At 35.5% G+C, this 14444-nt stretch overlaps 1 protein-coding gene across 1 annotated transcript; it reads right to left on the reverse strand.

The window, feature by feature from the left end:
• Positions 1-1071: 1071 nt before the first annotated feature.
• LOC121211342 (uncharacterized) lies at positions 1072-8510 on the reverse strand. Its single transcript, XM_041084080.1, has 7 exons — positions 8371-8510; positions 4248-4730; positions 3579-3720; positions 2999-3118; positions 2446-2526; positions 1798-2088; positions 1072-1185 (listed from the first exon to the last, which is right to left on the reverse strand). Exons 1-7 carry the CDS (start codon positions 8508-8510, stop codon positions 1072-1074), a joined length of 1371 nt encoding a protein of 456 aa, XP_040940014.1.
• Between the last annotated feature and the right edge of the window lie 5934 nt (positions 8511-14444).

Here is a 14444-nt window from a genome sequence, read left to right on the forward strand (position 1 = left end):
TCCAAAAAGTCCCTTAAATTACAAACTCTCAATTAAAAAACAAAAATCTTAAATAAGCTATAAAATAATAATTTTAAGCAGTTTACAGTCGAGTGGTCACTGCTGAGTGTCTGCCGCACCAATCTGCCAAACTCTGTGGATTACCTGAATAGAACAGACAGACAGATGTGAGCTTTTGTAAACTCAGTGTGTAACCTAACAGAATTAAGCATGCAAACATACATATAATTACATATACAATCAGATACATATTTGGGCCCATGCACTTTTCAGATACAATCAACAGAATCAGATATTCAAATCAAATAATTAAAATCTTAACCCCATCCTCTACACACCAACTCCGACCATCCCATCACACCATGTGGGGTTAAAAACACCCACCTATCCCTACACACTGTATAGTGCCATTACGACACTTATTAGATAAGGTACAGCCAAGCTGCCAAAATATAGGCGATGATCGCCATACAAAACACTTCCTCCTCATATACAAATCCTAACCCAATAACAGATGCAGAAATCAGATACAAATATAACAGATCACGCATGCTTATATATAGATAACAAATATACGTACAATAGTATAGCCAGGCATACCTTTAGTATCCTACTCAGATCAATCTATCAAAATACCACAACATACAATTTAGGGTTTAATAACCCTTACCGACCCTACAGTAGGCCCACAGTCAATCGGAGTGACCTGTGCGACCTTAAGGAGAATTTCAGAATGTGGGCCCACATGCCCAAATTGGCTTTGGCCGTGTGGTCCACATGGCCTTGCGCAAAATCCACACGCCTGTATGAAATGCCTGTGTGGGCCCATACACCCCACTTGGGCTAGCCCGTGTGTCTCACACGACCTCGCATCGGCCACCACACAGTCGTGTCCTGTGTACAGCCAAGCCTTCATCAATCACACGGTCGTGTCTCACACACGGGTGACCGCAAGCCCGTGTGGTGTCGACAGTGCAGTTTTTCAACTTTTATCGAAACCTTGATTTTTGAGTTTTGGGTACACACCTTGATTCGGTTTGATGCCACTGCAAACACGAACCCACTAGAACCCTAACACCCTGAACGATTTTGATTACGAGTCCGCAAGAGGAGAGCCCCTTTCCTCTTGATTTGCAATGTACGAGCCTCTTGAATCAAAACATTGAGATTAGGAACCAATTTTACCTAACACAAGGAAAAGAATGATGAACGGAAACAAAAAAGAAGGAATTGTAGAGAAAATATTAGAGAGACGTTAGATTCCAAAAAGGGAGATTTTTGGGGAAACAGATGAGTTTAACTCAAATCCCACTATATCCACAATCTTAACCACCTACTACTCAGAATTTTAGCTCCACCGAAACACTGACACAAAATCGAGCAAAAATATCATCCTCGTTTGCGCAAGGGTTCGAACAGAGGTAATCTAACACACAAATTCCTTTACCACTTGAACCAACAGGCTCATTCTAATATGGATTTATAGGCAATTTTATATAAGCCCACTCCCCAATGGTAAAACTTGTATAAAAAATGACAAAATTAACAACTCTAGGACTTAAACCCAAGATCTCATACACACCTAGAACACTTAACCACTGAAGTAGATACACATTTCTGTCAGATATTTACAGAAGTAGAAATAAATTATTCAGGGTGTTACAACTCTACCCCCTAAAAGAAATTTCGACCTCAAAATTTACCTGATTAGAATAGATGAGGATACTGCTAACGCATCGAGTCATCAGGTTCCCACGTAGCTTCCTTAGTGCCATGATTCCATCACAGAAAATTTACCAAAGGAATGGACTTCCTTCTCAAAACTTTAACATCTCGATCAAGAATTTGAACCGGCTCATCCTCAAAAGTCAAGTCCGGTCTAACCTCGATCTCCTCAATAGAGACAACGTGAGTTGGGTCAGACCGGTACTGCCTCAACATCGAGACATGAAACATATCATAAATACGGTCTAGCTCTAGAGGTAGCTCCAACTGATAAGCGACCGTTCCCATACACTTCAGAATCCGATACGGTCCAATGAATCTAGGGCTCAACTTACCCTTACGACTGAACCTTAAAACCTTCTTCTACGGAGAAACCTTAAGAAAGACGAAGTCCCCCACAGAGTACTCAATATCTCACCTCTTCAGATCTGAATAAGATTTCTGTCTGTCAGAAGCTGCCTTCAGATGATCTCGAATCAGTCTAACCTTATTCTCGGTCTCAGACACCAACTCAGGACCCAAAACCCGACGCTCACCCAACTCAGTCCAACATAGCGGTGTACGACACTTACGACCATATAAAGCTTCATAAGGGGCCATCTGAATGCTAGACTGGAAACTGTTATTGTAGGCGAACTCAGCTAGCGGCAAATAATCCTCCCAACTACCTCAAAAATCAATCACACAACTCTGAAGCATATCCTCCAATATCTGAATCACCTTCTCAAATTGCCCATCGGTCTGAGGATAGAACGAAGTACTGAACTCCAGTTTTGACTCCAAAGCCTCATGCAATTTCATCTAAAATCGAGAAGTGAACGAGGATCCCTATTAGAAATAATTGAAACAAGAACCCTATACAGTCTTACAATCTCAGAGATATAGAGCTTCGCCAACTTCTGCAAAGAAAAGTCCGTCCGAACTGGAATAAAATGAGTGGGCTTGGTCAATCGATCCACGATGACCCAAACAGAATCCTTGTTAGTGGGTGTTAAGGGAAACCCACTAACAAAGTTAATCGTTTATCGTTCTCATTTTCATAAGGAAATCTTAACGGGTTGTAGCAAACCCGAAGGCAACTGATGCTCAACCTTAACTTGCTGACATGTCAGACATCGATAAACAAAATCCGTAACCTCACACTTCAAACCCGGCCACTAGTATAACTCACGAAGATCGCGATACATCTTATTACCACCAGGGTGCATAGCATAATGGCTACTATGCGCCTCTATTAAAATTGACTGCCTCAAATCTGAATCATTTGACATACAGATCCGACCTCAAAACACAGAACACCATCATTATTCACCTCAAAATCTGTAGTACTGCCACTCTCAACTTGACAATGCCGCAAACCCAAAGACTGTTCCTCTAACTGCTTAACCCGAATCTGATCAATCTAAGTTGGCTTAACTTGTAACTCAGCTAATAGACTCCTATCTAGCGAACATCGCCCTCAAATCAGTCATCACTCTATGACTTAGAGTATTAGCTACCACATTGACCTTACCAAGATGATACTCTATCGTGCAGTCATAGTCTTTGAGCAGCTCAGTCTAGCGACGCTGTCTAAGATTCAACTCCTTCTGGGTAAGAAGGTACTTGAGACACTTGTGATCGGTGTAGATGATACACCTCTCACCATACATATAATGCCTCTAAATTTTCAACGTAAAAACCACCGCAGCCAATTCAAGATCATGCATCAGATAATTCCCTTCATGTGACTTAAGTTGACAGGACGTATAAGCTACAACCTTACCATCTTGCATCAGTACATATCCCACACTAATATGCGACGCATCACTGTACCCTACAAACTCCTTACCAGATTCAGGCTATATTAGAACAAGAGCCTGAGTTAGAACATACTTGAGCTTCCCAAAGCTTGATTGTTGCGTATTAGTCCAAACAAAAAGAACACCCTTATGCAGAAGCTTAGTCAAAGGCACTACAATCAAAGAGAACCCCTCGACAACCCCCGATAATAACCTGCCAGACCCAGAAAACTACAAATTTCAAACACGTTCTTAGGCTTTTCCAATTAAGCACAGCCTCTATCTTCCTCGGATGAACATGGATCCTCTCAGTAGAAACCACGTACCCTAGAAAAGTCACTTCACACAACCAGAACTCACACTTGCCCAACTTAGCATAAATTATTTCTCACATAGAATCTAAAACACTACTCTAAGATGCTCATCATGTTCATCTTTAGTCTTAGAGTATACCAGAACATCGTCGATAAAGACCACGATGAATTGACTGAGATATGGCTGAAACACTCGATTCATCAAATCCATGAATGTCGCAGGAGCATTCGTCAGACCAAAAGGCATCACTAGGAACTTGTAATGTCCATAACGAGTCCTAATGCAATCTTATGAACATCCACCTCCTTAGCCCTCAACTGGTGATAGCCAGAACGAAGATCAATCTTTGAAAACACTGAAACCCCTCGAAACTGATTAAACAAGTCATCGATCCTCGGAAGTGGATACTTATTCTTCATAGTCAACTTATTCAACTGCCGATAATTGATGCTCATCCTCATGGTCCCATTCTTCTTCTTAACAAATAGAACTGATGCTCTCCATGGAGACACACTAGGATGGAAGAAACCACGATCTAGAAGCTCTTGTAGTTGAGCTTTAAGCTCTATAAGCTCCTTCGGTGCCATATGGTATGGAGCAATAGACAACGGAGCTGTACCTAGTAAAAGCTCAATTCTAAATTCAACTTTTTGATTCAGAGGTAAACCTGATAACTCTTTAGGAAAGACATTTGGAAAATCCCTCACTATTCTAATATCCTCAACAGAAGAGTCTTTAGAAACAGAAACACTAACATAAGCCAAATACACCTCACATCCTTTCCGAACAAATTTCTCAGCCACAAGCACAGAGATCACATTGGACAGATAATCCCGGCGCTCATTGATTACAACAACTTCATTATTATCCTCAGTTCTCAGAACGACCCTCTTTTTCGCGCAATCCAAACTAACTCAATGTTTAACCAAACAATCTATGCCCAGGATCAAGTCAAATTCCTTAAATTGAAGCTCCATCAGATTTGCCAGAAATACAACCCCTTGCACCTCTAATGAAACGTCCCTATAAAGTTTACTAACCCGAACAAACTGCCCCAACGGACTTAGTACATTAACCTCACTAGTAGTGTTCTCAACAGAAATCCCAGGGTTTCAGATACAGTACTAGCTACATAGGAGTGTCTAGAACCTATGTCTATTAGAGTAGTATAAGGTACATCAAATATAAATAACGTATCAGCGTCATGCAACATAAACCAATGTAGGCTGCCTTGCCTCTGTTTGATTAGCACCTCTGCCCGGTACTCTTTGCCCAAGGCCCTCACCATTACCACCCCTAGCCAGCCCACGACCTCTAGGTGGTTGCTGAACTGCCCTCTGAGGCTGTGCAGAACCTGGTCCCAAAGCTTGTATCTAATCAGCCCTCTATGGACACTCTCAAATTCGATGCTCCAAAGACTCACTGTAACACCCCTAACCCGTATCCATTGCTGAATTAGGGTTACGAGGTATTACCAGTCAAAAACACAAATTAAAATGATCACATACATGTACTTGAATTTCAATAGTCAATTTAATCTCTACTACCACATAGCTGATTATACTTTTAATTTAAACTCATAATACATACAGATAAACAGACTTCATTACACTTTAGTCGCATACTATAACCAAACACAAATGGATTACACGAAATGTACTACTTATAATCATTTGATAAAGATCATTTCATTTTTAGTATTCATTTAATATTAAGTTAAACATTTATACATAACATAAAACACATATAATTTTTATAATAGTAATTGACAAAAGTTACTATTCATTTGGTTAATTTCATCTTATTACCGAATATACACATAATTATCATCATTTTTCCTTCCAACTTTATTTCATCACAAACAAATATACAACTACACATAGAAACATGTATAAAAGTTTTACAATTTGCATTTTCTAAATACACCATTAAGCCACTTTTAAACATATAACATTTATCACATAGACCATTCATTTATAATGTATATAACATCATAACCAAAAGTGAGCTCAAACCATAATCAAAGTATGACCGAAATTATCATGGAGATTAAGCCATTTTCGCATGGCTTAAGTTATACATATTCAAGGTTGAACAAAATACATATTAGCCTATACTTGCCATAAGTTCGAAAATAGACTTTTAAAAATATCGAAGGTTGACAATAGTGTGGATTACTTTGATGATGATCCCCGAGCTCGTAACTTACAACCAAAATCTATAAAACAGAGTAACAAAAACACACAGAGTAAGCTAACTTAGTTTAGTAAGCTTTAAGAAAATTAAACAACTCAAATGAATAATCAAAACATTTCAAACAAGCTGAATTGTATCATTAATGCTATACTTTCGCACAAATAAGTTATCTTGGCCGAATACTAATATTTCTCATTTAGCATAATATTATTCAACTTTTCATTCCCAAAATAACACTATCTCAATTATGCTTACATTCAAACATATATACTCATGAATTAAATTCAGCTTTATAAACCAACATCATTCATTAGGTCTATTATAGAAAATCAAATATAATATAACATATATACACACCTATTTGGCTGAATATTCCAGATCCAATATATCATCTTATAAACACTTACTTGTATGGCCGAATACTCAAGGTTTATTATATCATCACATATGGCCAAATATACAAGTACAATTTATCATCATATATGACCGAATATTCAAGCTCAATAAAACATCACAGGTAGTCAAATATTTTAGTTTAATATAACATCACATGTGGCCAAATATACAAGTTCAATATATCATCACATATGTACATACCTATGTGGCCGAATATACAAGGTCATATAGATCAACTTACATGCTCAATTTCCACATCAATGTGAAGTCTTATAGGAATAGGCTTAAAAATAAATCACCGGTATAAAACCTGATAGGCATAAGCCTGAATCACACACCGACACAAGGCTTGCTAGACCTAAAGTCTGATATTTATTCATCGGCAATAAGCCTGCTAGGCACAAAGCCCGATCAAATTCACCAGCACAAGGCTTGCTAGGCTCAAAGCCAGAATATCACTTTTAAAGGTTTTAACTCAACCGAATAAAACTCAACCACATTAATTCAATGTTAAACCACATTCGGCTACCTTGCTATACAACTATAAAATTTGAATCATCATAGTAAACCATTTTATATTCGAAATAAATGATGTTTAATTGCTTAAAGACTTACCTCGGATATCGACGAACATTATAAATCGGCTATTCGACTATTTTTGCTTTTCCCTAATCCAAGTCTGATTTCTTTTGTTCTTGATCTATATAATTCCAAATTAACCTCATTTAAACACAATTTCATTCAATTTAATCCAACAACAAATAAATAGGAAAATTACCATTTTATCCCTGATATTTCATACTTTTACAAATTAGACCTAATTGCACAAAACACAAAATACACAAAATCTTACCTCATCATAGTTAGGCTGAATCTTCCTTATGCTCATACTAATCCATATATTTCATTTATTTTACATTTTAGTCCTTCAATTTATTATTTTCGTAATTTAGTCGTAATAATTCAAAATCATCAAAAACTCCAATACAAAACATATTAATCCAAAACATATCTTTCATAATTTATCATTAAACATCACAAAACACAAATATTTATCAATTACATAACTCAAAATATTCACCAAAATCAAAAATTCAAGCACGGATCGGGTAGTACTCGAAGCAACTATCTCAAAAACGTAAAAATTATCAAAAATCGAGCAAGGTCCATACCTTAATCAAGCTTTAAAGTTGCCGAATACCTAAGCTTTATTTCTTTATTTTCTTTTTAAGGTTTTGGTCACCAAGTATGAACAAAATGCATGCTTTATTTTTTTATGTTATAATATATCATATATACCATTTATTACTTTACATTTTTAACCTTAAAAATTTAATAATAAGTCCACTCATATAGCTAAAGGCCTAATTACAACATAAGTACTCCATATTAAAAAGCCACTAACACTACAGTCCTTATGCTTTAAACTATTAAGTTTTCATTTTACGCGATTAAGCCCTTTTATTTAATTAAGCACACAAACAATCAAATTTTCATACGAAGCTTTCACACATGCTAATTCACATATAATAAACACGAAAAGTAATATTTAAATATTTTTCTAACTTGGATTCGTGGTCTCGAAACCACTGTTCCGATTAGGGTCTAAATTAGACTGTTACACTCACCCCTCAAACAAGCCCCTATTCTCCTTTAACTCTCGCTCGGATGGCGCTTACCACAATCTTCACACAGTTGAATTCCGGTAGGAGTAATAGGGGCTCCCACTCTAACCGACCCATCAGGTATGACATTTTTCTTAGGCTTCTGAACAAAACTAGAGGGCTCAAAATCCCTCTTATTCTTGCCTCTCTCTCGGTCCTTATTCTAGCACTCCACGCGCTTAACATCCTTTATGATTTTTGCCTTCTCAACCAGAACTGCAAACTCTTGCTCCCTTTGTGGAGTAATCAATACCCTATGATTATCCCTTAATCCATCTTCAATCCAGACTCACCTCTCATCCTCAGATGCCACCATGCCTCGAACGTAGTGGCTCAACCTAAAAAACTCAGCCTCATATTCAGCGATAGATCTATTGTCCTGCGTGAGATTTATGAACTCACGCCTGTGAGCATCTACATAACTCGCCCCCATATACTTACTCTAGAATATGGTCTTAAAGAAATCCCAATTTAGACGATCAAGTTAAGTACCCTCCTCAACCGTCAACCACCACTGATATGCCTCGTTGTGAAGCAAGGAAACTACACCTTTAAATTTTTGCTCGGAAGTACAGTCTAAATTGTTCATGATCCTCTTAGTGGCCTCTAACCAATACTCGGCCACATTAGAGGCAACTCCAGTGACACCCCTAAACAACTCAGCACCATTAGACCGGAGTTGTTCAGTTACCGACCCTCAGCCCTCAGATCTAGATGGGGTCCAGTGACCCTCTCCAAAATCCTCAGCATGGCTTGGGACAGTGCATCGTCCACAACCGAACAAATTTGAAACCCAGTCTCATTAGCAGGCGAAACTGGTGTCTTACTCGTATCTAAGTGTGGCATACTACCCAAAGAGAAAGACTCAGCTCGAGCCCCCTACGACCTCTACCACGGCCTTGAATACCAATTCCGCGAGTTCCTCAAGTACTCATCGTAAATTTTCAAATTTATCTACATTATAAAGTTTTATGCATCAATTCCAATATTTATTAACAGATATTTTATGCATAAATTATCAGAAGTTCAAAATTATTTCAGAAATTTTAGTCTCTAACTATTTCAGTATAGTTTTTAGAAAGTACTATTTATAGTGTTTCAGAATAATTCTATCAAGTATAAAGATACTTACAGGATCGACGCCGGAGACTCGATGTACCACGTACTTTCTCAAAATTATTCAATTTATTTAAATTATTTAAAAACCAATTCTTTTTTAATCACAATTTTGGAACTCAAAATTCATAGTCGAGTTTTACAACTCGACTCTGATACCACTAAATGTAACGCCCCAAATCTGGCCTAGATGTTATGGACGAATCTGGTGACGTCACAAGGAATGAGTTTTGAAAATGGTGTCAACTTGTTAAACCATTAACATTTCATAGTTCACATACATTCACAATTTACTGAAAACACCAATTAGTTAGTTTATTTGCCAAAAACTTATTATAGCAAAAGCCTCAAAACAGTTATAATTTGAAAATTGCAGCCAAGTTTTTAGGAAAACCTTCGTTTGCTTAAAATCATTTTTAGAGAGAACGTTTTATCGAAGCATGCAATTATAGAGAATTGAAACCAAACCAACAGGTAAAAGTCTCTACAGTCCAAAGAGTCCCTTAAATTACAAAATTTCAATTAAAAACCAAAAATCTTAAATAAACTATAAAATAATAATTTTAAATAGTTTACGGTCGAGTGGTCACCACTGAGTCTCCACCACACCGATCCACCTAACTCTATGGATTACTTAAACAGAACAGACAGACGGATGTGAGTTTTTGTAAAATCAGTGTGTAACCTAACAGAATTAAGCATACAAACATACAGATTATCACATATACAATCAGATATAGATTCGGGCCCATGTCCTTTTCAGATACAGTCAACAGAATCAGATATTCAAGTCAAATAATTAGAATCCTACCCCTATCCTCTACACACCAACTCCGACCATCCCATCACACCATATAGGGTTAAAAACACCCACCTATCCCTACACATTGTATAGTGCCATTACGACACTTATCAAATAAGGTGTAGCCAAGCTGCTAGAATATAAGCGATGATCGCCATACAGAACACTTCCCCCTCATATACAAATCCCAACCCAATAATAGATGCACAAATTAAATTCAAATATAACAGATCACACATGCTCAAGATGCTTATATACAGATAACAAATATACATATAGCAATACAATCAAGCAAACATTCAGTATCCTACTCAGATCAATCTATCAGAATATCATAGCATACAATTTAGGGTTTAATAGCCCTTACCGATCCTACCGTAGGCCCACAGTCGATTGGAGCAACCTGTGCGACCCTAGGGAGAATTTCAGAATCATGGGCCCACTTGCTCGTGTGGGCCCACATGCAAAAATTTGTAACGACCCGAATTTTACCGTTACCGAAAAAGTGTATTTTTGGGTCTCTGTTTCTGAAAAATGGATTCGTAAATATTTATTAAAAATATTTACGAAGTAAAATGAGTGGTTAATTAGAGTTTAATTAAGTGAATTTAATTTAATTAATAGTTATTAAGAAAAATGACTAAATTGAATAAGGGGTAAAAGTTGAATTATAGATTAAACGAAAATAAAAAGGACTAAAAAAGAAATTATACAAAAAGTATAAATTGAGGCGGTTTACCGTGAAGAAAATCTAAGATTTTTTTTTATGTTTAGTATATTATTATATTATTATATAATAAAGATATTTTATGTTTTAATTATATTATATTATATTATATTATATTATATTATATTATATTATATTATATTATATTATATAAACTAAAGAAACAAAAGAAAGGAAAAAGAAACAGAATGAAACGAAACAGAGAGCAGGGGAGAAAAAGAAAGAAAGAAAGGAAGAAAAGAGAAAATTTAAGGTTTGAAGCTTTAAGCTTTAATAGGTAAGTCAATCAAGCCCTTTTTACTTAATTTTGATGTTTTAGAAGTTTTAGAACAAAGTTTTGATGAAATTAAGTTGATATATTGATAGTTATTAGATTTCTAGATATTTTCCATGTTAAATAAAATGATGAATTAAGGGCTAAATTGATAGAAATTCAAGTTAAAAATGATACAAGGATTGAATTGTAAAGTGATTCATAAGTTTTATGCTTTAAGGACTAAATTGAAAGAACTTCAAAATTATGGTTTTATGATGAAAAATAGATAATTATGTCTAAATTTGGTTAAAAATTGAGTAGAAATAAAGTACGAATTAAGATAGAAAAGTAAGTGAATTTAGTTAGAATTAAATTGAAATTAAAGTAAATCAACATTTTGTACTAAGACTATTTTGGACAGCAGTAGTAGTTTAAGTTTGAAAAATCACCAAAAATTGTAGAAATTGAATTATAGGACGAATAAAATATGGAATTAAAGATTATTGACTCTAGTTTCTTATAGAAGAAACAGTATAAGCAATTGAATTGTAAATTATGAGATATAATGAATTTTGTGAGACAAGGTCAGAATGAATTCGAGTTTCCCTGTTCTGACTTTGGAAAATCACCAAAAATTGAATAAAAATAATTAGAGGTTTAAAGTTATATATTTAGAATTTCTAATTAGTCTATTTTCAGAAGAAATCAACGGGAATATTATCCGAATTCTGCACTGTGAGATAATTAATTTTTAGTGAAGAAGGGACGAAACTGTCAGACAGCAGAATAGGGGTGAATTTAAGGAATAAACTGTACTTAATGGCTAAACCAAAAATTCTAAAAATTTTATTGTAAGAAGATTTGTGAGTCTAGTTTCAGGGAAAATTAACGGATCTTAATTTAGAATTTTTTAACTCAAGATATGAATTAGTAATGTATTAATGATTATGAATTGTATTAATTTCGTAGTCAATGTGGTACCGGAAATCTCGGCTAAGAAAGGACAAGACAAAGTCAACGGGAGTTAGCTCGAAAATTACGGTTTGTATTTCTATAATCCGAACTTAGTCATTATTTATTATATTTATATACATATGGAAAATGTTAGTGATTGAATTATGATGTTTTACAATTGAAATAGATTGATTTTAGTATGCGATGAATTTATTGAATTTATATTGATTGAAATTATTTTGATTGAAATTATATTGATTGAATTATATAATATATATGACTTGTGTAGAAATTTGAATATTGAATGAATGTTATATTGAAAAATATATTGATTGGAAATATGAGGAAATTGATATGAATATATGAGATTGTGATATTTGAATATTTGGTATTGAAAAGTGAATTGAATTGTATTGAATTATGAATTAATGTGCATAATTGAATTATATTTGTTGAATTGAATGAAATTGTATGAATTGTGAAAATGGGTAAATATGTGTAATTATCGGATTGAGATATTGATGAAAGAATTATTAAATTGAGAAAGTGAATGAAATACCCTATTAACTAGTCGGGCTGAGTCAGATATAGTTGGCATGCCATAGGATATGGAAGTGTACGGGATTTACCGGCTTTATCGATCAGGCACTTTATGTGTCATATTTCAGGCACCTCGTGTGTCGTATCAGGCACCTCGTGTGTCGTTTTAGGCACTTTATGTGTCGTATACTGATCAGGTACTATGTACCGTTTTAGGCACAATGTGCCGTACTGGTGTGTTTAGGTTGGAATCCGTGTATCCGTCAAAGTCCGGGTTTGTTAATAGGGGTAAATAAGTGAAAGATAAATCGAATAAATTTGATTGATCAAGCTATTGAAATGAAACGAGAAATTGAATTGAGAATTGAAAATTTAGATATGAAATTGAAAATATGAACCAAAGGTTCATGAAATGATTGGAGTTCGAATTGATGATATATGATGCTACTTGATGAATTGAAATGTGATTTGAGATATATGAATCGTATGTATATACTGAAAGCTATCAGGGATAGTAAGTTGATATGATATAAATGAAATTGATTGTTATTGAAATGAATTAAAATGGAATATGATTGATAAGCGTATAGTTGAATATAGTTTAATGATATTGAATTGTGAATAAATTGAGGAAAGCTATACCGAATAGTAAGTGAAAGAACGGAGTAAATAGTAATGGATTTATTTAAGAATTGAACAATTATGTTATTGTGTTTATTATATGATTTGTATAAAATTTATATGGTAAGTAGTTGAAATTTATCTATGAATAAATAATTGCATAATTGTAATTGCTATTATGATCTTAAGTGTTTGTTATATTATTAAATGTTCGGATTATAGAAATACCACTGAGTATACCATACTCAGAGGTTAAGTAAAGATAGTACGTTGAATCAGCATCCCAAGACGATCCCGAATTCATTAAGGTAAAGTATGTTGAGTATTGATAATGGCATGTACCCAGGATGTTTAATGAGAGTCATTTAGGTTGTAAAAGTATTGATGAAATGAGTAAATTATGGTTGGCAACGGTATGTAGTATGAATTTTGAAATTTACTAAAAATTCGTAGTGATTCTAAATTAGTCCCGAATTGAATTTACTGTTCATATTGGACCGCGAGGGCCCATTAAAGGGACGACATCTTAAAACTAGGATGTGTGTGAATATTTATTTTAATTAATGACCGAAATTGGACTGTACTGACTGGTAATGTCTCGTAACCCTGTTCCGGTGACGGTATAGGGTTAGGGGACGTTACAAAATTGGCCTTGGCTGTATGGTCTACACGGCCTAGCCCAAAATCCACATGCCCGTGTGAAATTCCTGTATGGGCTCTCACGCCCGTGTGGCCCACACTCCCCACTTGGCCTAGCCCGTGTGACTCACACGGCTTCGTACAGGCCACCTCATGGCTGTATCTTGCGCACGGCCAAGCCTTCGTTAATTACAAGGTTGAGTCTCGCACATAGCCCTCCACATGGGCCACCACACGCACGTGGGCATCAACAGTGCAATTTTTTGGCTTTTTTTGAAACCTCGATTTCTGTATTTTGGGTACACACCTTGATTTAATTTGATGCCACTGCAAACATGAACCCATTAAAACCCCAACACCCCGAACGATTTCGATTACAATTTTGCAATGGGAGAGCCCCTTTCCTCTTGATTTGCAACTTACGAACCCCTTGAATCAAAACACCGTGATTAGGAACCAATTTTGCCCAACACAAGGAAAGGAATGATGAACAGAAACAAAAAGGAAAGAATTACGGAGAAAAGATGAAAGAAACATCATATTTCAAAAAGGGAGATTTTTGGGGAAATAGATGAGTTTAACTCAAATCCCACTATATCCACAATTTTAACCACCCATTACTTAGAATTTTAGCTCCACCGAAACACTGACACAAAACCGAGCAAAAATATTATCCTTGTTCTCGTAGGGGTTTGAACACAAGACCTCCAAC

The sequence above is a fragment of the Gossypium hirsutum genome, chromosome A01, assembly GCF_007990345.1.
Source record: "Gossypium hirsutum isolate 1008001.06 chromosome A01, Gossypium_hirsutum_v2.1, whole genome shotgun sequence".
Lineage (NCBI taxonomy): Eukaryota > Viridiplantae > Streptophyta > Magnoliopsida > Malvales > Malvaceae > Gossypium > Gossypium hirsutum.